This window comes from Cygnus olor, chromosome 1, assembly GCF_009769625.2.
Source record: "Cygnus olor isolate bCygOlo1 chromosome 1, bCygOlo1.pri.v2, whole genome shotgun sequence".
Classification (NCBI taxonomy): Eukaryota; Metazoa; Chordata; class Aves; order Anseriformes; family Anatidae; genus Cygnus; species Cygnus olor.
The window spans coordinates 127601776-127623566 of NC_049169.1; the positions used below are offsets into that span (position 1 = coordinate 127601776).

Below are 21791 nucleotides of genomic sequence, written 5' to 3' on the forward strand. Positions count from 1 at the left end.
TCCTACAACTCTGAGGACCAGGCAGCCCAAGATCTGTTGTTACTGTTAAATGCTGAGGCAAGAAAAAGGACAAAAATACCCCTGCCTTTTCCTTACCCTTATTTGTTAGGTGACTATCTGCTTCAAGTGTTGGTCTCGTGTTTTCCTTTGACCTCCTCCTGCTGTTGGTATACTTGAAAAACCCTTTTTTGTTGTCTTAACACCACACTGGCCAGTGTTGACTCAAGTTGAGCTTTGGCTTTTCTTGTTTTCTCCCTGCAGATGTGGACTGCAGCTCTGTATTCTCCCTCTGAAGCCCGGTCTTGCTTCGAGAGGTCATGTATTGCCTTTCTCTGCCCTACTTCCAAGAGTTCCCTGTTCAGCCAGGCCAGTCTTCTGCCCTGCTTGCTTGTCTTGCAGCACACGTCAAGACCTCTTATAGAGGTCTTCTGGTTATTGATGTCATCAGTGGTTGTGTTGTCCAACTGGTGGATGGGACTGAGTGAATTGTTTCAAAATGCTGTGTTAGTACACGTAAGCTATGTTAAGAATACCAGTGCTCTCGTTCAGATCCTGCACTGAAACCTAACAAGTCATGACAAATCAATAACCGCGCTCTGCATTTCTTTTTTGCTTCCCCTGAAGCTTGTGGCATTTTGTCTCATTTGGGGCCCACCTTTCATCTTGGTGATGCTATCTGGGGAGCAGTAATGACAAAAACTGGGCAGAATAAGTAATAGCATCAAGAACCAGGATGCTAAAACTTGTACCTGCTGTGTAGAGGTAGGCTTTGCCACGCTTCCTGTGACAAACTCCTATTAACAAAGCTATGGCAGTAAGCTATTTTGAAAACTTGCTAATCTTTTCCGCTTCCTTTCCCAGTTTGTCAAAACTATCACAATAAATACTTAATGTACGAAAGAAGGTTAATTTTATAGTTAAAACCCTGGGCTTGAATTTAAGAAGTGAATTTCCATTACTTTCACCGTGGAATTCTCACATGGATTTAGGGTAAGTTGCTCAGTCTCTTTGCCTCATTTTTTAATTTTTATTTTGTATCTGGTAGATGAGAGAAGGACCGGGCTTTTATATTCTCAGAACAGCATTCAGCTTCTTTCTCAGTGGGGACATACCAACAGTACTGTAGTACAAACAGAATAATTTCTGTCTTGACAGAAATGCTGGTTTAAGCACTGAGTTACCGTTTTTACTGTCCTAATTGGCACGTTCACCCGAGGTAGCAATGCTGTGTTCACAGAGTGCGTGGCAAAAAGGGCCTGTACCTTGCTTCACGCGATCTCACTTCAGCTTTCTTGTCTTTTCTGGTAGTTGCTGCTCTGCGACACTAACTGAATGGTAGACTTAAAATGTTTAAATATTACAAAGCGGAAGCTTTTTTTCCTTGGCTTTAGCTAAAGAGGTAGAGTGAAACCATTGCTATGGATTATTTGAGGGAATTTTAATAATTAGAATTGCATGAGAATTCAGGCTTCTGAGCTGTCATCTGTCCCATCCCCTTCCCAAGTGCTGGAGCTTTTCAGTAGCTTCAGATTTCAGTTGTCTTTAAGTATCTGACTTATTCTAGCAAGAGATCTTGGGGATAATGTTACGGGGTTAAATTTTGCGTTCCTTCATGTGCCATTTGGCCCTCATCTGACGTCTAATCTTTAATATCCTTCTCATGTAAATAAGCTCAGTTGACTCCAGTGGATCTGCTTGCACGGATGAAGACCGAATGGTGGTAATGCATCTTTACGGCGTGGGTTCCAGGACATTTGGGTTGTGCATTTCTCTTAAATGTGCTGGATACAAAGTTCATAGGTGCTGTATTCTCACAAGAGGGATATTTTGGGGAAAAAAAATGGTTTGAACAAGCAGTCATTAGAAGTATGAAAGCTCTTGGTGTGTTGCATGAACATAGTCATCTATGGCCTTTGCTAGCTCGATAGAGTAACTAGAACTCGGTGGCCTTTGAAAACTCCCTTTAGTTGCTAACATTACTATGGAAAAGCATGTTTATGTAGGCTGCTCTCCGGTCTCCCGTCGTTGAGGACAGCAGTACAGTTTTTTGGATCTAAATAAGAGACTTGGGAAAGAATGCCACGCAGCACATCAAGCTCCTGAAACTTGAGCAGTCGATATTTTTGTAGAAGAGCAGCATGAAACAAATGCTTTATTTTGTTTGTGCAAATGAGAAGGCCATTGTGATGCAAAGCAGTATCCTGAAAAGGCAAATGTGCTTTTTTTTTTTTTTTCTGTTGTAAATATCCCAGCTAAATACTGCAGTAATTGCAAGCAGAGCTTGGCATTTTTTCTCTCTATTCTTTTCATCGATATATTTTAACAAGTCCTCATGAGACTATTAAAACGTCTTAGTTTTTGGAACATGTGGTCTAGTGGGGATAACTTTGTCTGCAGAGGCAGTGGGTTGGCAGCTAGGTTTTGCATGTCTTTTCATTTCCCTCCAGATTCTCTGACCCAGCGTAACCTTTGGTCTCCCTCTGAAGGCCGGGGTGAAGGAAGTATGAGCAGGTGACTGATGATCACTGTCAATACGGCCTGCAGACAATATGTGAATTACTTTAGCAGTCTCCCGCTGCCCACCCCCCCCCCCCCCCCCTTAAATCAACAAATGCAAATAGCTGCCTCCTTATTTGCTGCTATCTCAGGGAGGCTGCCCAGGCAGCGTGGGCTTTGTTGTAGTCCCCGCGTAGTGAAAAAAGCGGCTTCAGCCTTAGTCAGAAGAAAAAATATCAAATGGGACCTGACCCCCCCCCTTAATGGTTAATGCTGCTAATATTTGGTCCTCTGGCGTGTGCAGGTAGGAAGATGCTGTGCTAAGAATCCTTGCTGTGTGTGTTTCAGGAGGGCTGCCTGCAGCGGTTAAACTCTTTGCATTGTTGCTCTTTGTCTGTAAATATCCTTCTGGAGAGGAGTAGGGATTGCCCAGCGGATCGAAACTCATACCTGTGCTCGTAGAACCTGTTGCCATTGCAGTTAGCTCTGTCTTTAACATCGGCTTTATTTACCATGGGAGAATAGATAGGTGTTTGCTAGATTTCAGCAGAGGCACAAAGAATTTGTAAACCGATGTTTACTTACAAGTTTATGGTCGTTTTGTTAAACACCTAATTGCGTGGCATGACTGAATAAAAATAGCTGCATTTTACAGTCATGTAAGCCTAACATAGGACATAACGTGTAGTACCGTCTAGTACAGCATATAGTTGATATTTGTCTGCTTTTCCAGAAATACTGCTCCATGCAAGTTGTCACTCAGCAATTCAGATACATGAGACTAATGGGTTGCCAGGAGGTGGTTAAAATTCTCTTTGGTTTATTTTAAGCTGTCATTGCATATGAAAGTAAGTTTTGGTATAGATAAATACCAGAAAGTGATTACTTTCCACGTCCAGAAGGTGGTCCTTCTCAGGTGCCTAGGGATATAATGTGTGTATTTAATGTTTTAGGATTGCAACCAGTCGTAATGAAGGAATTTCTTCTGAACTGCCATTCAGGAATATTAGATTAGTTTGTCTGAATCTGACAAATCACGATGTATGTAAATGCTCCTACAGCTTTAGAAATGTGTGTCAGTAGAACTTGTATTTTATAAGGAGTCTGCTTGCAGCGTGTAATTCATCTTACCGTGACATTTTATATTGCAGAAACTTTGTAACAGGTAAATAAAAATTCAGAGTTAAAGTAACAGTTGTAAAGCTAGGTACTGAGCTGTTTAGGTGACTATCACTTGTGTAGCTAGATGTTAAAACTGCTGCTTAGTCTCCAAGTATATTCACAAGATCTCTTTTCAAATATATCTGAGTTTTATTTGCTTACCAGAAAGTCTCAGTAGTCTAGGGGGAGAAGTATTACAAATTCACCAAAATCAAAAAAAAACAACACACCTCTTTAGAAGCTGCATGTGTTCCAGTTTTAGTCTGCAGTAGTCATTTGCATCAGGTACTGGTCGCTGACACAGTCAAAGCCCACTTGAACCCTAACTTGTAATACTTCTAAGTTATGTCACACGAAGCTCACAGTGTTCACAGTTAGGGTGGATCATGGAGAGCTTTTCCTGCATCAGCGAGCCACAAAAGGCTGTGGTAAAGACAGTATCATGCTAGAAATCCAGATGATCTTGGTATAAAGACATGAGGTGCTTTCAAAGATGCTGTGTGTTCTCGTTCTTTTCCCACACCTCCTGCAACAAGGGTGGTTTGCCGTCACAAAATTTCCCATTTTCATCCTCTACTTACCTCTCCCTTTCAGCTTCTGCATCTGTCTGCCAGCAACCAGTCCAAGAAGCAGCATGTAGTTCTTCCTGGGCTCTGTCATTGCTTTGTGCTGGCCGCAGGTAGCACGGTGCAGGGCATCTCCTTGATGCTGTGTCCATACACTTAGGTTCTGTCTGACATCCTCCTGGTGTTTTAATCAGTCCGTTGCTAAGAGAATTGTTACAATAAAATCATCATTAGGACTTCAGAGAGGTGAGACGGGTGGAAATGATTGCTAACTAGCAAGTTTAGCTCAAAGAAATCTGATTACAGCTTGCAGCTTCACATCAAATTATAATGCAGTCACATCATATTCATACTGGATCCATTTTGTACTGCAGTGGGAGATTCAAGAGAACCACTTCAGTGTTACGAAGGAATATAGATGTTATTTTATGTTTTAATTTTGGAAGTCCTACTTCTAAGTAAAAATTGAAGTCTGGATGGCTCCCGGTAGAAAAAGCTGGGTACAATTATGTGAACTTAACTTTCTAAACTGGCGTTTCAGAAAAATGTTTATTCGTGGTACTTTGCCTATCACCAGTTTCTCCTCTTCAATTGGATGGTTTCTTCACTGCTCCAAATTGCTTTGTAGCTTCCTAGAAGTAGTTGGCATGTCTTGTAATTGTGGAAAGTGCTCTGAGAGGAGAGTGGATGTATTATGGGCTGTATAACTTGAGAAGCATTTTGAAGGCCTTCTTGATGAATGGCACTCGATCTTGTTATAATGAAAATTATGGAAAGCGTTTATAAGGTGAGTGGTTTAATACTTTTTTATTTTTATTTGAATGTTTTTTTTTCTTAGGAAAGTCCCTCTAAATTAATGGGTATAAGAGTTTTCTCTTTGGCTTTAAAGAAGGTAAATAGTTTCATGCCAACTGCTTGAGTTCGAAATATCCACGTATATTTATTTTACAATGTAAATTGTGCACTACACTTTTTTTTAAGCCTTTATTAGAAAAGTTGCTTTCCATCATTCATTTTGAGGTTTTCCCCCCCTTCCCTTTTGTTTTTGTTTTTCCTCAGTTTCCATTACAAAGAGCAGTGCAAAAATCCAATCTTCCCCTTCCAAAGTGACCCGGCGTTCAATGCAGTCTCCACAGAAATCTGCTCCAGTACCAGCGCAGCGAGGCAGGAAACCAGGTCGGGGCAAACCCCCTGGACAGTCTGCAGTTCCCAAGAAGGGCAGGTCTCCTAAAAATATTCCCCTGACCAAAAGCACCTCTCATACTGAGAATCTTAAAACAAGGAAAAAAAGTTTAAAACCTGGAAAAAAGGTTAGTCCTTATCTACTATTTTACTTTATATTGCAAAATTTTGTAGTGAGATTTTTTTTTTTTTTAATTTCATTTTCTGGCTTTTCTTCAGCCTTCAGGGCTTTAACTGTCTTCAGAAGTTGATTCCAAGAAACGATCTAGAATAACTATTCCGGATTATCTTGGGATAAGCTTCTGTGGATTATTTTATTCTAGAAGAGGAGTACTGGTTTAGATTAATTTATGGGTGAGTTGTTGGTGTTGAAAAATACTGTTCTGGAATAGCCGTTTCCAGGAACATTCCAAGAGCCAGGGAAGCCTTTAGGCTTTTTAGTCTGGGTTATTTTGTTACTGAATCATATACATAGTTTGCTTACTTTTTTGACTCATGTTTAGCAACAGAGGGTTAGGAACATTGAGGGTTTTGGTGCAAAATGTGCGCATCTTAAGCGTACAGCTGGATTTGCCACATTAATCTCTTGGCTACCCCCTTGTCCTGGAGATCCTGCATGGACCGCGAAGCTTCTTTCCAGGCAGTGTTTCCCCAGGTGTGAGCCTGAAAGATGTGGTGCCTTTTACACCTCAGAGCTGAGTCCGAGGACTGGATGATGCTCGGGCACCACCAGCTGCGATCAGGTTGGCCCTGCTGTCACCCCGTTCTCCTCCACCAGCACTGGCAGGCGAATGATCCCAGGGTGGGCTGGTTCAGCTGGCCACACACCTCTCCCTTTTACTTCCATCTTTATCTGATCCCCCCCCCAGAGAAGCATGAATGCTGCTGCTACTGTGAGGAAGGGCAGGATCACAGCCGGGCATATTTAGACAAGTCCTGAGCTGCTGTGGAAGCGCAATCTGTTTCCTGAGGCTTGTTCAGTCACGGCAGGGTGTCAAGGAGGCTAGGCTCTGAAGCAGCAGTCCTGCAATATCTTTCCCCAGACAGTTTGTTTCTGCCACCCTGCTGCTCCCTGCTTTGCATTAGCACAAATGGGGGGTGGGAGGCATTGCTTTTTGTTTGGTTTTCTCACCCCCATCCACCCACAGCTTTCAAAAAGTGGAAGTTTTGCTTTTTTGTTGTTGTTGTTTTCCTTTTTTTTTTTTTTCCCCTTCAGCCTGGGTCACTGTGGGCGTATAGGAAGAATTGCAGGTGGTGCATGTGAGGGGATGGAGTAATGGCACAAGTGGGACCTATCCCATCAGTGCTGGTCAGTGTAAAGTGTCAGTGAAATACCTTTATTGAAGCACACCTAAAAGATGCTAGCACAAAACTGGAGTCAGTCACTTCGTTGAAATGATGGCAGCAGGGTAAGGAATGATTCCAAGGACTGGAAAATGAACCCTGAGTGGTCTCTCTGCTGCCTTCCTCTCGCAGTCAGGCATCCAAGCTGGTGCGGGTGGTCTCTAGCTTTATCTCTTGCTTGGTTTATGAAACTGCCCAGAGGCAGACGTTGAAGAGAAGAAAGCTGTGCCCACCCATACAGACTGAGCTGGTGGGTAGGGTGTTCCCTGTAAATCTGAGGGGAGATTGGAGATCTCTGGAAGGAGAATCACTGAACACATTTTGTATCTTAAGGAGGTACTCAGGTGGAGCAGGATGTGCACATCTGTGTAAGAGTTTTGTGCTCCTCTGGCTGTCATGAAAAAGAAATAGAGAATAGTTGGAGTCATCTCACCTTTAGGAGAGGCTTTCTGGGCTGGGTGATGGGAAGTGTCTGCGTGGAGCACTGTGCTTGGCACCTGCTCTGTGTGAAGTTCTCGGGATTTGCATGGGGATGGGGGTTACTGCTGGCACTCCTTGGGCTGAGGCAGCCAATCTGGGGCACTGCTGTGCACTTCTGATGTCCTCTGTGGGACCAGGGAACTGAGAGTTAAGGTTTGTAGGATCTGAGCTGGAGCTATCCATCTAACTCGGTATATTACTATAGTAACTTTTGTATTAAAAACTTTAAAAACGAGCTCCTTTTGAGAAGCCATGGAAAGTTTTTATTGCTAAAGTACATGGTAGGATTGCCAAGACATTACACACATGTGCAGTCTTTGGAGCGTTATACCTGTTATTGTATGGGTGAAGAGGGGGAATCCCTTTGTGGGAGTTCTGTATCTGTGGGGTGTATTTGACATGGAGGGCCATAGAGCTTACATACTTCACAATACGTACACAAATGTAAGTGATAATGTGCCTAGAGATTTGAATGCAGTTGTTTTTTTTAAGACAGATACAAAAAAAAAACACCCATTTTTCAGACTTTGCAGTTGTGTTCCAGATGTGAGCTGGCTGTGTGTTTAGGGAGATTGGTCTATGCCTGATGAACTGTAGATTTGTTTGACTTCTTAACTCTTACACTGAAGAGGCAGTCTGGGACTCTGCCTTTTTAAGCTTGTTATGCTGCTATGTTTATCATTGTGCAGGTATTAATTTTTATTATACAGCTAGGAATATTAAGCTGTCTTGTCATTTTCTCCTTTATTTAAATGTTTTCTAAGCTTCTCCATGAGGATGACATGCGTGTTGGGTTTTATTTCCCATTCCCAACCCCCAGCGTGCACTGTATGTTTTTTTTTTCATTCTGTCACAATGAAGAAGAAATCTTTTTGCATCTCTTCCATCACTTTTTAAAGTACACTTTGCAGAACAGTGCCAAGCATTCCTTCCAGACTCACTGATTAACATGTACTTCTCAAGGAAGTGCCTTGGTCTGAGTGTGGATCACAGCCCTATATTTGACCCCACAAGAGCAGCATCCACATCAGATCTGTGCAGTCAGTGGATGCTGGATGGTGTGCAGGGCCAAGTACTGAAACTTGGACCAGGCAGATGTTCTGGGCTCTGCTGGGACCATGGCCTGCCTCCTGAAACAAGGTGGCTCTTGGACATCAGTTTGCTGCTCCTCAGTTTAGGGTTGCAAAATGAGAACCTCAGTTGAGCAAGCGTAATATGCTGTATTTCCAAAACATGTCCTTTCCTTATTCTGGAGGACAAGGTAAGAAGTCGCTGAGTAGCCTCACCACACTTACGTGTTTGTGTGGATGGTAGGTAGTTCTTCTGACTTACAGTTTGGTGTTTGCATTTTGTTTTCATGCCACATAGCTCCCGTTGCCTCCCTCCACCTCCCTCTCAACTCGACCACTGGTATTTTGCAGTATGACAACAGCCAGCTGGTCCCCTGGTGAGTCCCTTCTCCGGAGAGGCTTCAGGAATGTCAGGCTTCAGATCAAAAGCTCAGACTTCCTAACTGCATTTTTGTTCTGTGTGTTAAGGAGGAGATTCTCAGTGTTAAGGATGAGAGACCTTTCTGCTTCCCGGTGTTAAGATGCGTAGGCAGTTTCTGACAAGTAATACATCAATGTTTGGTTCAGTGTTTGACCTGAGCCACTCACTCGCAATGCAGCGCCAAACCTTGGCAATCTCTCTCTTGTGTTCATGGTGATTCACTCCAGTACCATGTTGTCAAGTAGTTTCTACAGCCAAACATATTTTCTCTGATCTGTAATGAGCACAGAAATTTTCTTTAATGTGCTGTGGATTTTAGAAGGAAATCAGTTTATTCTTTGTAGGTGTTCTGCGGAGGTTAAGCACTATTGCTCTTAGGAAGGTATGTGTTTTGATTGCTTACTGCGTGATTTTTAATGTATTATTTAGTAAATATATTGCTTGTAAGAGTGGATACTGATAAATGGAAGCTTCTCTTAGGGAATTGACTGATTTTTCTCTTAACTATAGAACAATGTCAGACCACCAGAGTCAATCCAGAGTAGCCAGGTCTCTGCTGCCTTCAGCAGTGTCAAGACCTCGGGTAACCTCTTCCATTCCTATTCTTTTTGGTAGGTAAGAAAATGATGACATAATCTGTTCTCATGCAAGAATAAATGGTGAAGGAAGAGGTGAAGAAATTTTTTCCAGTTAATTCCTTCTGTTATTTCCGTGTATTTTCATAACACGTCAGAGCATGTTAGAAGTGCCTTTCTTATGTATGTCTGTTTTCTGAAGCCCAGTCCAAAAACAAATTACAACACCATTTTCTTTTCCTCAGTTGGAAGGTAAGGCATGCTGACCAATTTCCAAGTCTTTGGAAAGAGAGCTCTGGTTGTCTGTCATATGATAGGCTGCAAATAAGTTTGGCTTGGGAAAAGAAGAATGTTTTGGCAACCCATGTGACTGGATTATAACTACTGGTTTATTTGATATCTTGCATAAAACACCAATTCCTGAAAGTGATTACTGGAGAATTTCAGCCCATTTGAAACAAGCTGAAGGAAAATGTAGATGCACTGTAAAGCTGACAGCTAAATTTGAATCAGGATTTATATGTGAATATATACATGGCCCAATTAATTCATTGGAGTTATGATAAACCCAGATGATTGGAAGAATATGGCCAGGAAAGTAATCCAAAACACATCTTCTGTGATTCCTAAAATGTAGAAGGGTCATGAATGGATATTTAAAAACTCATTGTTTTTCTGCTCCTTCTCAGATAGAGGTGGGTTTCTTTTTAAGCCAATTGTCTTCCACTACTTTACTCGAGTAGCTGTAAATGCAAATGAGCAGTTTCTGGGCTTCCTTTCCTGGATTTCATCGTCTTTGCAGTGTGTGGTACTTTTGTAATAAGGAACTACACACACTCCTAGTAGTATGATAACTGATAGTAGAAAGAATTAGTATACTAGTTAAAAAACATTAAACATTTTGACTGTTTTTTTCTTGAAACAGAAAAAAATCTTCCCAGAACAACTGTCTTCTGCACCACCTTCTCCTCTTTCTTCTCCTGATGGGGACAGTGGCACTACACAGATACTTAAAGATGGACTTAGTTTATCTGGTGCAACTGCAGCAGTTATATCCACAGGTAAAAGTAAAAATGAATGACATTTTTAGTGTGAAATGGCTTCCATTTCAAGAAAAATAGTTACGTCATTTTATGGAAAATACACCATAAACTTATTACAGCAAATAATTACTTGCCTACTTTTTTTTTAAGGTATTTGTAGGTTGCTTTGCACAACTAGTATTTAAATGCCTGCGTTACAGCAAGAAGTGGTGGAACAGAGAGACTTTTGATAGATCTACTAGACCTTGCTTGTGCTAGACTAGTACAAACTAGACTAGTTTGTTTCTGTCTGAAAGAGACAACTGTATGGTTCTTTCATGTCTGTCCCACTCCTCAATATATGAAAAGGGAGCAGATGTAGTTAAAAAACCCATATGATACTCAAGTACCATGCACACTTGACTTTAATAAAACAAAAGTGAGATTTTGTCTCTCTGTAGCCTTACACTAAAAAAGCAACTCCATTAAAACTAAGTTGAGGCAATCAGGGGGAATACGTCCCTCCTCCCAAAACAAGCAAACTTAAGAGCAATGAAAAGTATCTTAAACAGGGTTGGCAAAACAAAAATAAGCTACTTAATGAGCGAACTCATTGAGGAACTTGTAACCCTGTAATGAAGCAATTTGTATGTAGTCAACTGAAATCTCAGAACTTTCTAAAAATTCCATAAATTATGATAATTTTGTTTGGGGGTACTTTTGACATTTAAAAACTGTTTTTACAATAGAAGTTGTCAGGCCCTTCTCAATCCCAACTTCAGTGATGGATGAGGGGAAAATACCTATGTGTTTCCTAGGAAAATAAACCTTTCAGGATTCAGTTGTTACTGAGACCAGAGAGAAGATGTCACGAAAACTCTTTTTACTGGTTTGTATCATTTTTATCCATATGAAGATGCTTCCTCCAATATGCAGGCATTGGAGAGTAAGCTGATATGCATGAAGATATAAGATCATTGAAACACTTCATAGAAATGTTTCATTTTTAAAAGTGAAATGTTTTTAACTAAGCCCAAAGAGCACTACAGTTGAGAGAATATGGCAGTCTTTTGTGTAACAGAATGCTTAGATTGTCTGCTTAATCACTGTAGAAGGACATTTTGTCTTTAAGCTATAATAATGCCTGGGGTGCATCCTGGCCACATAATAGTCAAGGCCAAAAAGAAGAAGAAGAAGAAGAAGAAGAAGAAAAAAAACCTTCAGTTATGTCTTTTCCCCTTATCTTTTTACCTTGTTGTTCATTTTAAAAGACAGTTTTTCATAGTCTCTGTAAAAAGCATTTTCGAAAGTCCGGTTTGCTTCTGTGATAAGCTTTAAAACCACCTTGCACAGTTTTCAGAGAAATGTGTTCATTTTATTTAGCAGAGAAGGCCAAGCTGTAGTGTGGAAATCATACATGAGTGGTTTGGGGCTACTGAGGATAGGGATGCTGACCATTATACATGCACGTGGCAATGCTGTGTGGGTGCTTCTGAACAGGCATCTGTGGCAGGCGTATGCCATAGGGTTTGGTTTGTGATATGAGAAAAGATAGGGAAGTAATTTGGTAAGACCAGCTTTTTAGAATTGAATTTTTGGTAGTTCAGAGCACCTGCCAGTAGTTTTTACTTTATTGGGTCTGGGGTGTGAATAGAGATGAGTCAAAAGAAGAGCACAGATTGTGATGGCATTGTTTCCTTAGCAGGGTAGAGAAGGGCTGTAGAGGTCAGAGGGAAGTGGATATGGGACTGAGACGGGAGAACCTTAACAGAATGCAGAGAGAACTTTCTGCATGCTCAGGAAGTATGTATGCATGATGGTATGTGTGTTCCACTTTGGGCTGAACGGTACATCTTGTCATCAAGACTCAAACTGAAGAAACAGCTTGCAGTTCAGGCGTGTGAAACGTGTCTCTATTCTTTTGTGCGCACCAGCTGTGATTAAAGCAGAAGTACTCTATAGTTAATATGGCTCGTTCTTTTTCAGTGTGTGTTTATGTCAACAAGCATGGAAATTCTGGGCCTCACCTGGATAAGAAGAAAGTTCAGCAGCTTCCGGATCACTTTGGGCCAGGTCCTGTCAATGTGGTACTTCAGCAGGCTGTACAGGCTTGTGTGGATTGTGCCTACCAATCCAAAACTGTCTTTGGATTTCTGAAATGTGGCCATCACGGAGGGGAAATGATAACTGGTATGTGAAGATGTTTTATTTTTGTTTCTTCACAACAATTGTGAACCTGAGGCAGGGCAAAAGAACTGAAGTAACTGCAGTGAGTTTGTATCATTTTTGTAACACACAAGCACAGTCAAGAGTATATACTTGGGAACTCTGTTATTAAGAGAGTACTGGTGGATAAATTACGCTGTAATTTACCTCAGCGTGGGCCAAGGATGTTCTGAACAATTCTTAAATTAGAATTCAGCAATAGGGAAGTTAAATTCCATGTACGCTGTACAGTTAGGTTCTTATAATAAGTAGAGCTGGTGCACCTCATTTAACAGCTTCAGCCAAACATGTGTCAAGTAAGCTCAGTGCGAGGGAAATATCAGATTTATTAATTCAAGTCATTCGCATAATCTTATCCATACATAGTATTTGTGTTCTTAATGCCTTAAGCAAGTGGGTGAAAAGTTTCCAACTAATCTGTTTAGCTTCCAGACAAGTGTTTCCACATGTTAAATTTGCTGCTTCTTCCTTTCCCCCGTTCCCCAGTCTCTCAGGTCAGTGTTCATACACCTATGTCCTCTATTAAGGAATAGGTTTATCTCTGCTACATATTAATGGCAGGTCTACAGATAAATTATCCGTATATCTCATACTGAATAGCTGCTGCTTGACATTTTTTTTCTTTCTAGGCTAGGAAATATTCTGCATAGCAGTTAGCACATCAATTCATAATTCCATCACTGGTAGTAAAAAGACTTTGCATTACTTTAATCTCCTTACATTAACACCAGATGTGAAAGATGATTAGTGGAATACCGGTTTAATTAAATCCTCATAAAAGATGTTGCCGTCTAACAATATTTAAAACATAGTACCCTGACCTGCATATAGCAGATCTTCAGTAGTCCTTGCCTATGTATCCCCTTGAGTTTGTTCACAAAATGGGTGCTTCTTCTCTGCTGTGTAGTAAAAGTTTAATGGCACTGTGTAAGTGGGGTTTTGAAACCTGTATTACTTTATTTTTGCAGGCTATATGAAAGTTTAGTGTATTACTAATACCTTGCTGTACCCAATTCAGATCCAATTTTTCCTTGAACAAAATACACGGAGATGTGCTTTGCCAGTAGTCTGCTTGTGATCCTTCATCAAGAAGGACTATGATGGAATAGTTGCAAATAATTGCTTTACAGAGTAGATTAAAAATTTGAAAATTCTATCTAGTTCTTATTGTTTCTGTAGGAAATTCTGTAGGAGAAGGAATTGCTGTTGTACACCAGGCTTCACTACCAAGGCCTGGATTCAGAGAAGCCTGCTCAGTAGCCCTGAAGTTGAGGGACCTGGCTGTCGATTGCTCCTGAAGCACAGTCCTGCAGCTCACTCAGGTGTTACAGAGCCACAAGACCCCAATGAGTTTCTTGTGTTCTTGAGCTTGTCTTCCCATCAGTTTGTCAGGCAGGTCTCTGAGAAGCTGGGTGAACAAACACTTAAAACTCCGTGTCGTTTTATCAGAAATTTTTGTGTGATACATTTTGAGAAGCACAAAATGTGACTTAGGTTAATGTAGCACATTACAACTGACGGTGCTTGTGAGCATGAAGGAAGAACAGAAAATATATAGTAGAATAAAATGAGGAATTGGAGAATGAAATTGTGAGTGTTTTCTTGTAGATTTTTGTTTGAAAGTGTTTTTGGTGTAGGCTTTTTTCTTTTTTCTTTTTTTTTTAAGACTAGCAAGAAAAATAATTTGTTGCATAAGAGAGTAAGCAAAGAAATCTAAATCTGTGGACTCACGAACTTTAATGGCAAGTATTGTATCTGCCATAGGAGGAAACTGTATGCTGGGACATGAATAAAATAATCTTTCTAGAATATGTGTGAATAATTAGTGGGTTCTTTTGGTTCAGCTGCCAGAGAAAATAATTGTTTTGAATGGGGTTGAATTTAGATTTTTTTCCTCTTTTCTTACTCAAAACAGAAACACAAACCATTTTATTTTTGCTTGATGCATAAGGTTTCAATTCAGGCAAATGCAACTGAAAGGAAATTAGAGGCTTGATTAACAAGCCCACTCATGGTGGTAGTGTCAGCCTCTTTTTTTTTCCCCTTGTAGCTCAGAGACTGTGGCATTTGGTGGATGAAACAGTCTGAGTTTCAGATAAATCTTCTCAAGCAGAGAATTAAATCAGTCTCTTGGGTGATTTTCTTCACTATCAGACAAACACATTTGTCTGATAGCTTAGCTCTCAGCCTTTCTCCTGGCTTTCTGTTTAAAACATGCCTACACAATGGAAAGTAAAGAAATGAGAATGACTTTTCATCCCATGGGCTGGGATTGCACAAACAAGCTCCATTCCCTGTTTACTTGTCATTAAATGCCGAGGTTATTGCACCTCGGAAGTACTCCTTTTTATTTTCAGCCCTTGCATTTATCTAGGAAGTAAGAAGCATATGCTGTCCCCAAGCAGAGCAGACAGTTGTGCCTGTGGATATGGATCCCTCTCCTTTGCTTGGAGTTCCTGTTGTTGCCCCCAGGGTTTAGACTAGGAGGGAGCTGTGTTTGCACTGACTGAATCCTTATTTGTGGATTTTTCCCATGGTATGTCTTGTTGGGGCAGTCAGATGGCTTCAGATGTTTCTTGCTTTATCCTCTTGACAGCTCAAAGATAATATTGTTCTTTTCAATGCTTCTTTTCAAAATGAGAAATTAAGATGTGGAGAACAAGTAATTTCCCCAAGGCCATATAAGACTACCTGTAAGGCTATTATAAAGTGTTTTAAATTTTGGTTGTAGCTGACGGTACTACCTTGCAGTAAATACCAGGAGAGCAGCCTGTGCTAGGTCTCACAGCCCATTTGCTCTCCAAACTGGTTGAGCTGCAAGCAGAAATATGCCATCAGAGATCCCTTCCCCAAACAGGAGGTAGAGAACCTGGTGTCTGAGCCACATGTGAGTCATTAGGATTTCATTTGAGCATTGGAGTCTGGAAAAAATGAACGGGCTACAGAAAGCTGTGGGTCTGGGGTTCATCCCTGTGGTACTGACTTAAATTTTAGGCACTTGCGTTGGGTCACTGTCTTGAAAGCAGACAAGAGGTAGCACATTATTGTTGATGCTTGCCCGTGTACTCCCATTAACTCTAATCATAAGCTTGCTTACGTTAGCAGTGTAAGTCACACTTGTGATTTCCTAAGGAAGCCTAAAATATGCTAAAGCTTGGGCGTTTTCTTTGTTTTTCCGTATGTTATCTGCCTCTTTTGTAACACAGTATGGAAATGTTCCTTGCTTCAGATCTCTATATAAAGACTTTCTTGTCATTTCTGTGTTGTTTTTTTTTTTTTGGTTCTTTTTTGAAAATACATCTGCCACCAACAAAACGTGATCCTTTAAAGCTCTGCTTGTCATTTGGAAACTCATGCTAAAAACAGAAAGCTGCTTGATAGGCTGAAAACCCAAGAAGACAAATTGATGCATAAACCTGGTGTCTATGCTACTTCTTTGCAACCCTAAGCATAAGTTACAAGTCTGTTCCTGTTTTCTTGTAATGTCTGTCTAATCAGAAATAACTAAAGGATTCAGCTAATGTAATGGTAATAATTTATCTATGTACCAGTAATGCTTGCAATATTCAGTCCTTTCAGAATCTTACCAACTGTCACAAAGGAGGCAAATATCATTAACAACATCAGTCTGAATGTTTAGGGGACGAGGAGGGAGGTCAACAAATAAAAGACGTTGGCACATGTCCAATCTCCTTGTAATTGCTCATTTTGAGTCTGTTGTTGTGGTGTCTCCGCCACCTTGCTCCTGTTGAAATAAATGGGAGCTTGACTGCTGCAGCGTTGACAGCAGGATAGATTTCTCCAATGGTAAAACATCAAATGGCAAAACAGTTTCTGCAGTCAGAATTTCAGTGGCAATGGATGCCAGCATAATACCCCAAGTAAGCTCAGTTCGGTTAGAAACGTTAAAAAAAAAATAAAAGGGAAAAAAATTAAGCTCTCTTGCTTCCTGATTTTTTTTTTCCCAGCAAGTACTGCAATGGGTCTTTTCTATGTTTTCTCCTGCAAATAGGTGGTGCAGAGGTTACTGCTTTGTAAAGCAGACGGTAGAAATTACCTGTAAGGTTTCGATGATGAGGGACGACTTGAAAGTTTTGTTATGCTGGTGTGAATTCAGAGTTATTTTATTAAAGTAAGTTCCCATAGAGCAAATTTAAAGTGGCATGGATCCAACAGAAGGTAGAATCAGTCCTTTGGAGATAAATTTGTTAAATATCAGAATGATTGTTTACTCCTCTCATGTCTTGCATTGTTTAAATCAAAGCTAAAAGTCTCTCCTTTACTTGACGGTGTTTTATTATACTTCATGATGCTTGGGGGATGTTTGACATCATCTTCTTATTCACAGCTTCCTTTGATGGGGAGAAGCATGCCATCAATCTTCCTTCTGTAAACAGTGCATCGTTTGTCCTACGTTTCTTGGAAAAACTCTGCCACAGTCTGCAGTGTGATAATCTTTTCAGTAGCCAGCCCTTCAGCCCTTACATGGGATGTGCACATAGCCCTACGGAATATGATAGGAACAAACCAGGTACTATTAAGCAGCTCTTATTTTCAAGTACTGTTGTTTTTGAGAAGCGTGGTGACTTCGTGAAATTTAACTTTTTAATCTGCCTTGCTATAACTTGAATTGGTTGAAATGAGTACTGTTCACTTTTTAGTGAATTTGTTCCAGAGTGCAAGTGCTTTGACAGGTTGAGATAGCTCACACCACATGTGCAGAAATCATTTCGTTCAGCAAATTCTTCCTTGCAGTCAAACCAGGAAACATATGTATGTTGTATGTATCACTGGGTTGCTACTAAAAGAACAAGCTCAAAACTTCACATTTCATCTGTTCAATTTATGTTTGAATCATAAAATAAACTTATAGAAAGACACTCGCTGTCTTATAAGAAGGGGCTTGCTCTGACAGGTGATACAGTTCAGCTCATCCCACAACAGTAAGAAGTCTTTTCTTCCCTCTTCATTCATCTTGCTCAGTGGCAGCTCCAAAATTTTAAATTCCTCAACATACAGTCTAGTCTTCTAGTAGAGAAGGTGGGTTTTGCAGGTGGCTGCTTGTGATATTTTATATGAGGCCAGTATCTTTGTCTGCTACACCAGAAGTGTAGAGAGAGAGGGAAACGACTTGCACAAGATCTCCCATCAGGTGGTTTGCAGTGCCTGGTATTACAAATCCCAGCCCGAGGGTTATCAGGAGCTGTAACTGAGAAAACTTTGACATCAGTGCAATTTCAGAAGATTCATATTGGGTATGAAGCTTCCCCACAGCTGTCTGGTAGCCAAGTCTGACTTCTAGGAGCTGCTTTAGAAAATAAAATCTTCTTCTTCTTCTTCTTCTTTTTTTTTCCAATGGAGAAATTGTATTTGTTTCAGTCTGTCAGATGAAAGTCATTTGTTTTAACACTTGTCAGAAAAGTAGCCAAGGTCAAGGTAGTTTGGATGATGACAATATAAACTAAGCTGTTACTTCATCTTTGAAGGTTTGTATTGAAATGACTGAGTTTGTGTGACATAGGAAACTGATCTGTAACCTGGTGAATGACTGATGTGTGTTTTTGCTTTTGTCCTTTTACTTTCCCTGTGAGCGTTTTATGCGAGAATAAATAGGTGGTGACTTTCCTCTTCACAGCAAAAGAAGAAATACCTGAAAACAGAAGTGCAAAACGATACTCTCAGGACTCTCCACCATATACTGCTCCCCTTTCCCCTAAACTTCCCAGGAGTGATGCTCATCCATCTGAAGGTAATTAAGTTGTATTGATATTATATATGAGGGTCACTTGTGATTTCACTACTTCCAGTCAAAAAAGACTGAGTACAACATATGTATCTAGTTTGTCTGTAGCCCTTGACAGGCCAGGGCAGGAGTGTGTTAATTATTGATCAGTGGCACAGATTTTGTGCTTGTGGAAGATCTACTGCAAGTTCAAGAAGTCCTTCTCTTGAACATGCTTGCATTTTTCATGAAGTCACTCAGGCAAATAGGTGATGTATGAAGCCTCCTGCTTCATGTATGGCTATTTAGTAGAAAACCGATTGCCTTGAAATGCATTAGGAGATAAATTAGAAGCAACTCTAATAACTCTGGGCTCGAGCCAACAGGTGAGTAAGGGTGCATTTTGATGATATGATTAAGCTCCAGTTATGGCTAGCTGCCACTGAAAGCTGTGCTGATCCTGCTTTCTTCACCTCCTTGTCCTTGTAGCAGGTCCCACATCTCCCTGACTGGGTGGCAAGCTGAGCCTGTGACCCAAAGCACAGAAAACATTTTGTTGAAGCCAAGTCTGTGCAGTTTACTTCTCAGGACGGACTCAATGTGGACTCAGATGAGCACAGGGAAGAGTTGGATAAAATGCAGCCATGGCAGGGGGAGCAGAACAGCCTCTCCGTGGCAGCTAGCTGTTAGGCTGCTCTGGCTCCAGGACGAATAGTGCCTTTGCCTGCCCCACAACCGAGCTGCAGTAACTGAGCATGCACCCGCTCTTAGTCTGCCTCGGATGTGAAGTAAAGCATGCTGGTTTAAACCTCAGTGAGAGATCTGTGAAAGAGTGGTTTTATTCTGCTTTTGCTACTTAACTAGTTAAGCCATGGTAACTTGTTGATGTGACTCATCCCATCTGATACATACTTTCTGTTGCTGCAGTATATTTGGATAATATTGCCAAAGGCTTTTTTGAAGCGAGATAGAGACTAGCTCTTTACTTCTTCATATTCCTTTTTTTTTTTTTTTTTGAGGTTCTGGGGTCATTTTGTAGTTATTAGCCTCAGCGTGGGCAGAAGGGTCTCTTTTTATGTGCGGATTAGAAAGTCATAGGACTACAGTTAAAGCAGAAAAGGATATCAAATTAAAATGTTCAAAGTGATAGTTTAATAAGTTACCATTTCAAATATTTTATATAAATGTACAGTAACAGCAACAATACAGAAATTAACAGTCAATGCAGAACTGTATCTTTCCTAAAGAAATACTGGGTTAGTTGTACAATATCTATGCAATTAAATCAGGTATTTCTTGTAGGTAACTTCAGGAAGAAGTGTAGAGCATTTAATTCTACTGAAATAGAGTTGTTTTAATTGGACAAAACAAGCAATTGACTTAGAGCTGTATTCTCTTGTAAGAAATCTCCCTCAAAGAAAGCCAGCATGCACATACTGCTTTTTATGCCTTGTTGAGTAGTTTAATACTGGATCCCTTTTATAGATGAAGTCAGTATATTCCTTAAAATGCATTCTAAAATGAGTAATTCATTACAAAGTGCAGTTACCTGGATTGAAAACAAAAATAAAGAAAGTTTTGCCATGGTTTCAGAAGTTTGAGTTTGTACTCTGTGTGTTTCAAGAGGCAAAGTATTCTCTAGTGTTGTGTGTTTCCCATTAGGGCAATGTCCTCTGCTGAAAATCTGGAGGTAATTTCATAGCGGTCAGTCATGGGTTGGTTAGCAAGAAAGATCTGCCCCTGAAAAGTTCTGGCTCTATTGAGACATAGTCGTCTTGAAAGAGTTGTTTTGAAATATCATTTGAACGCAAAATGGAATAATTGTGGGAAAGGGTCTTTCAAACAGCTCGTTTTCCTTCTGATCTGCTCAGGGATATGTTTTGCAGATTTTGCTGTCTTTTCTGCTCGCTAACAGTTTCTTCTTAAAGTTTTGAAAGATAAGAGAGAGGAAAGAGAAATAACTCGGCCTCCCTCCCCTTGAAAACAGAGTGTTCTTAGCACTGCAGCCAATTACATCATGCAGTTATGTATGGCAGAACAACTGACTTCTTATTCCCGGAGGAGCTTCAAGAAAACAAAACGTCCAATTCCTGCTAAGGCCTTCAGTCCTAAACACTCTATTGTCATCCTTACAATTGAAACATAAGGCCATAAGGCCTTTTATTAGCTTTTTATTAATTTATCCACAGATCAGGCATTCTGCAGTGGAACCTCCCATGAAACAGGAAAAAAAGAACTGTTTGCTTTCCATACCATTGTTAAACACATCTGGTCAAAATGTTGAGGTAGGAAAAGCGTCATTCATTGCTCCATTGTTGGCAAGGCTCTGTTTGTCAGACATCAATTCTGAATCAGCTGTCAAACCAGTTGACCACTTCTTCAACAAGACTGCAGTTGGGTTTTGTTTGTAGAGAAGCTGGATGGATGGAAAGGAAGTGGATCGGATGGTGTAGCTGCCAGGCACAAACACCTGCTGTAAAAGATGATCGCCCCCTGCAATATGCCAGCATTCCCACCTTGTGTGTGAGACTGAGGGTTTACATTAAGATAAAGTCAAATGCTAGTATCTTGGGAAAGAAAGCAGAGTCGATCTTTGCCATCCCTATTTACGATTGTTTACTTCAGGATATGTAGCATCAGAGTGAATTCTGGCATATAATTGGAGTAAATACAATTAAATCGTTTTGTAATACAGTCAGTTTTTAAAATCTGTGTCTTCAGAAATCACAGAAAGGATTGCTTGAAGCAATTATTTAAATCCCATATTTGGGACCTCTGCTTGATTACCATAAAAGTGTTCCTGCTTAGGACATTGCATGGAGTTGGCTGATACATGCTTAAATACTCTATTGCCTCCTTATTTCATCATACCTTTGAAGACTTCTGAAATCTGTATCTGTTCAGTTGAACCTTAGACACCTTCGTGTTGCTTTGCTGTAGCTAATTGAAATACCAACTCTGCCTTTTGGTCTTTGACTGAGATTCCTGTTAGTGTTCTCGTTCTCTACTGATCTAATGTTTGGTTTCCTTTAATTTTGTAGTGCTTATCATTGACTGCATCTGTTATTCTCTTGGAAATTGTATAGAAAGATGGCTTTTGGTTTCATTTTGGCAAGTTGCTGCAGCTACTTCAAGCTGACAAATGTAAAGGGGTTTGTTTTCTTTGAAAACCTCGGTATCCGCTGCTGTGCTTTTTTGATACAGATCTAACAAACTATAAAGTTTGCAGTGGTGGTTTTGGGGCTTGTGTACTTAGAGGCTTCTTTATGCCACAACTATCAAGTTTAGTGAAAGATGTTACATCATCTTGTAGATCTTGCTTTGCTGAATTCTCTAAGCAGGGAGCTGATTCTCTAACTGTCCTTGCCCCCCTTTGGGATTATGTTGCGTGAAGACCATTACTGCAAAATACACTTAATGTTCTTCACTAAACTTCACTTTTAAGCAGGTTTCAGGAGAGAACCTAAGGCCTCATGGAGCAAGTTAAACATGCTCGAGAAGCTCAGTCTGGTGTTGTTGGTTTTTG

At 40.5% G+C, this 21791-nt stretch overlaps 1 protein-coding gene across 5 annotated transcripts in view; it reads left to right on the forward strand.

Annotated features, from left to right (window-relative positions):
- SCML2 (Scm polycomb group protein like 2) overlaps positions 1-21791 on the forward strand; it is a 77772-nt gene that overhangs the window by 44231 nt on the left and 11750 nt on the right. For all 5 annotated transcript variants that reach the window (XM_040532656.1, XM_040532646.1, XM_040532635.1 and 2 more), the window contains 5 exons: positions 5283-5533; positions 10221-10356; positions 12304-12507; positions 16892-17074; positions 18179-18292. In XM_040532656.1, the coding sequence (XP_040388590.1) occupies positions 5283-5533; positions 10221-10356; positions 12304-12507; positions 16892-17074; positions 18179-18292 (888 nt within the window). The remainder of the gene's footprint in view (positions 1-5282; positions 5534-10220; positions 10357-12303; positions 12508-16891; positions 17075-18178; positions 18293-21791) is intronic.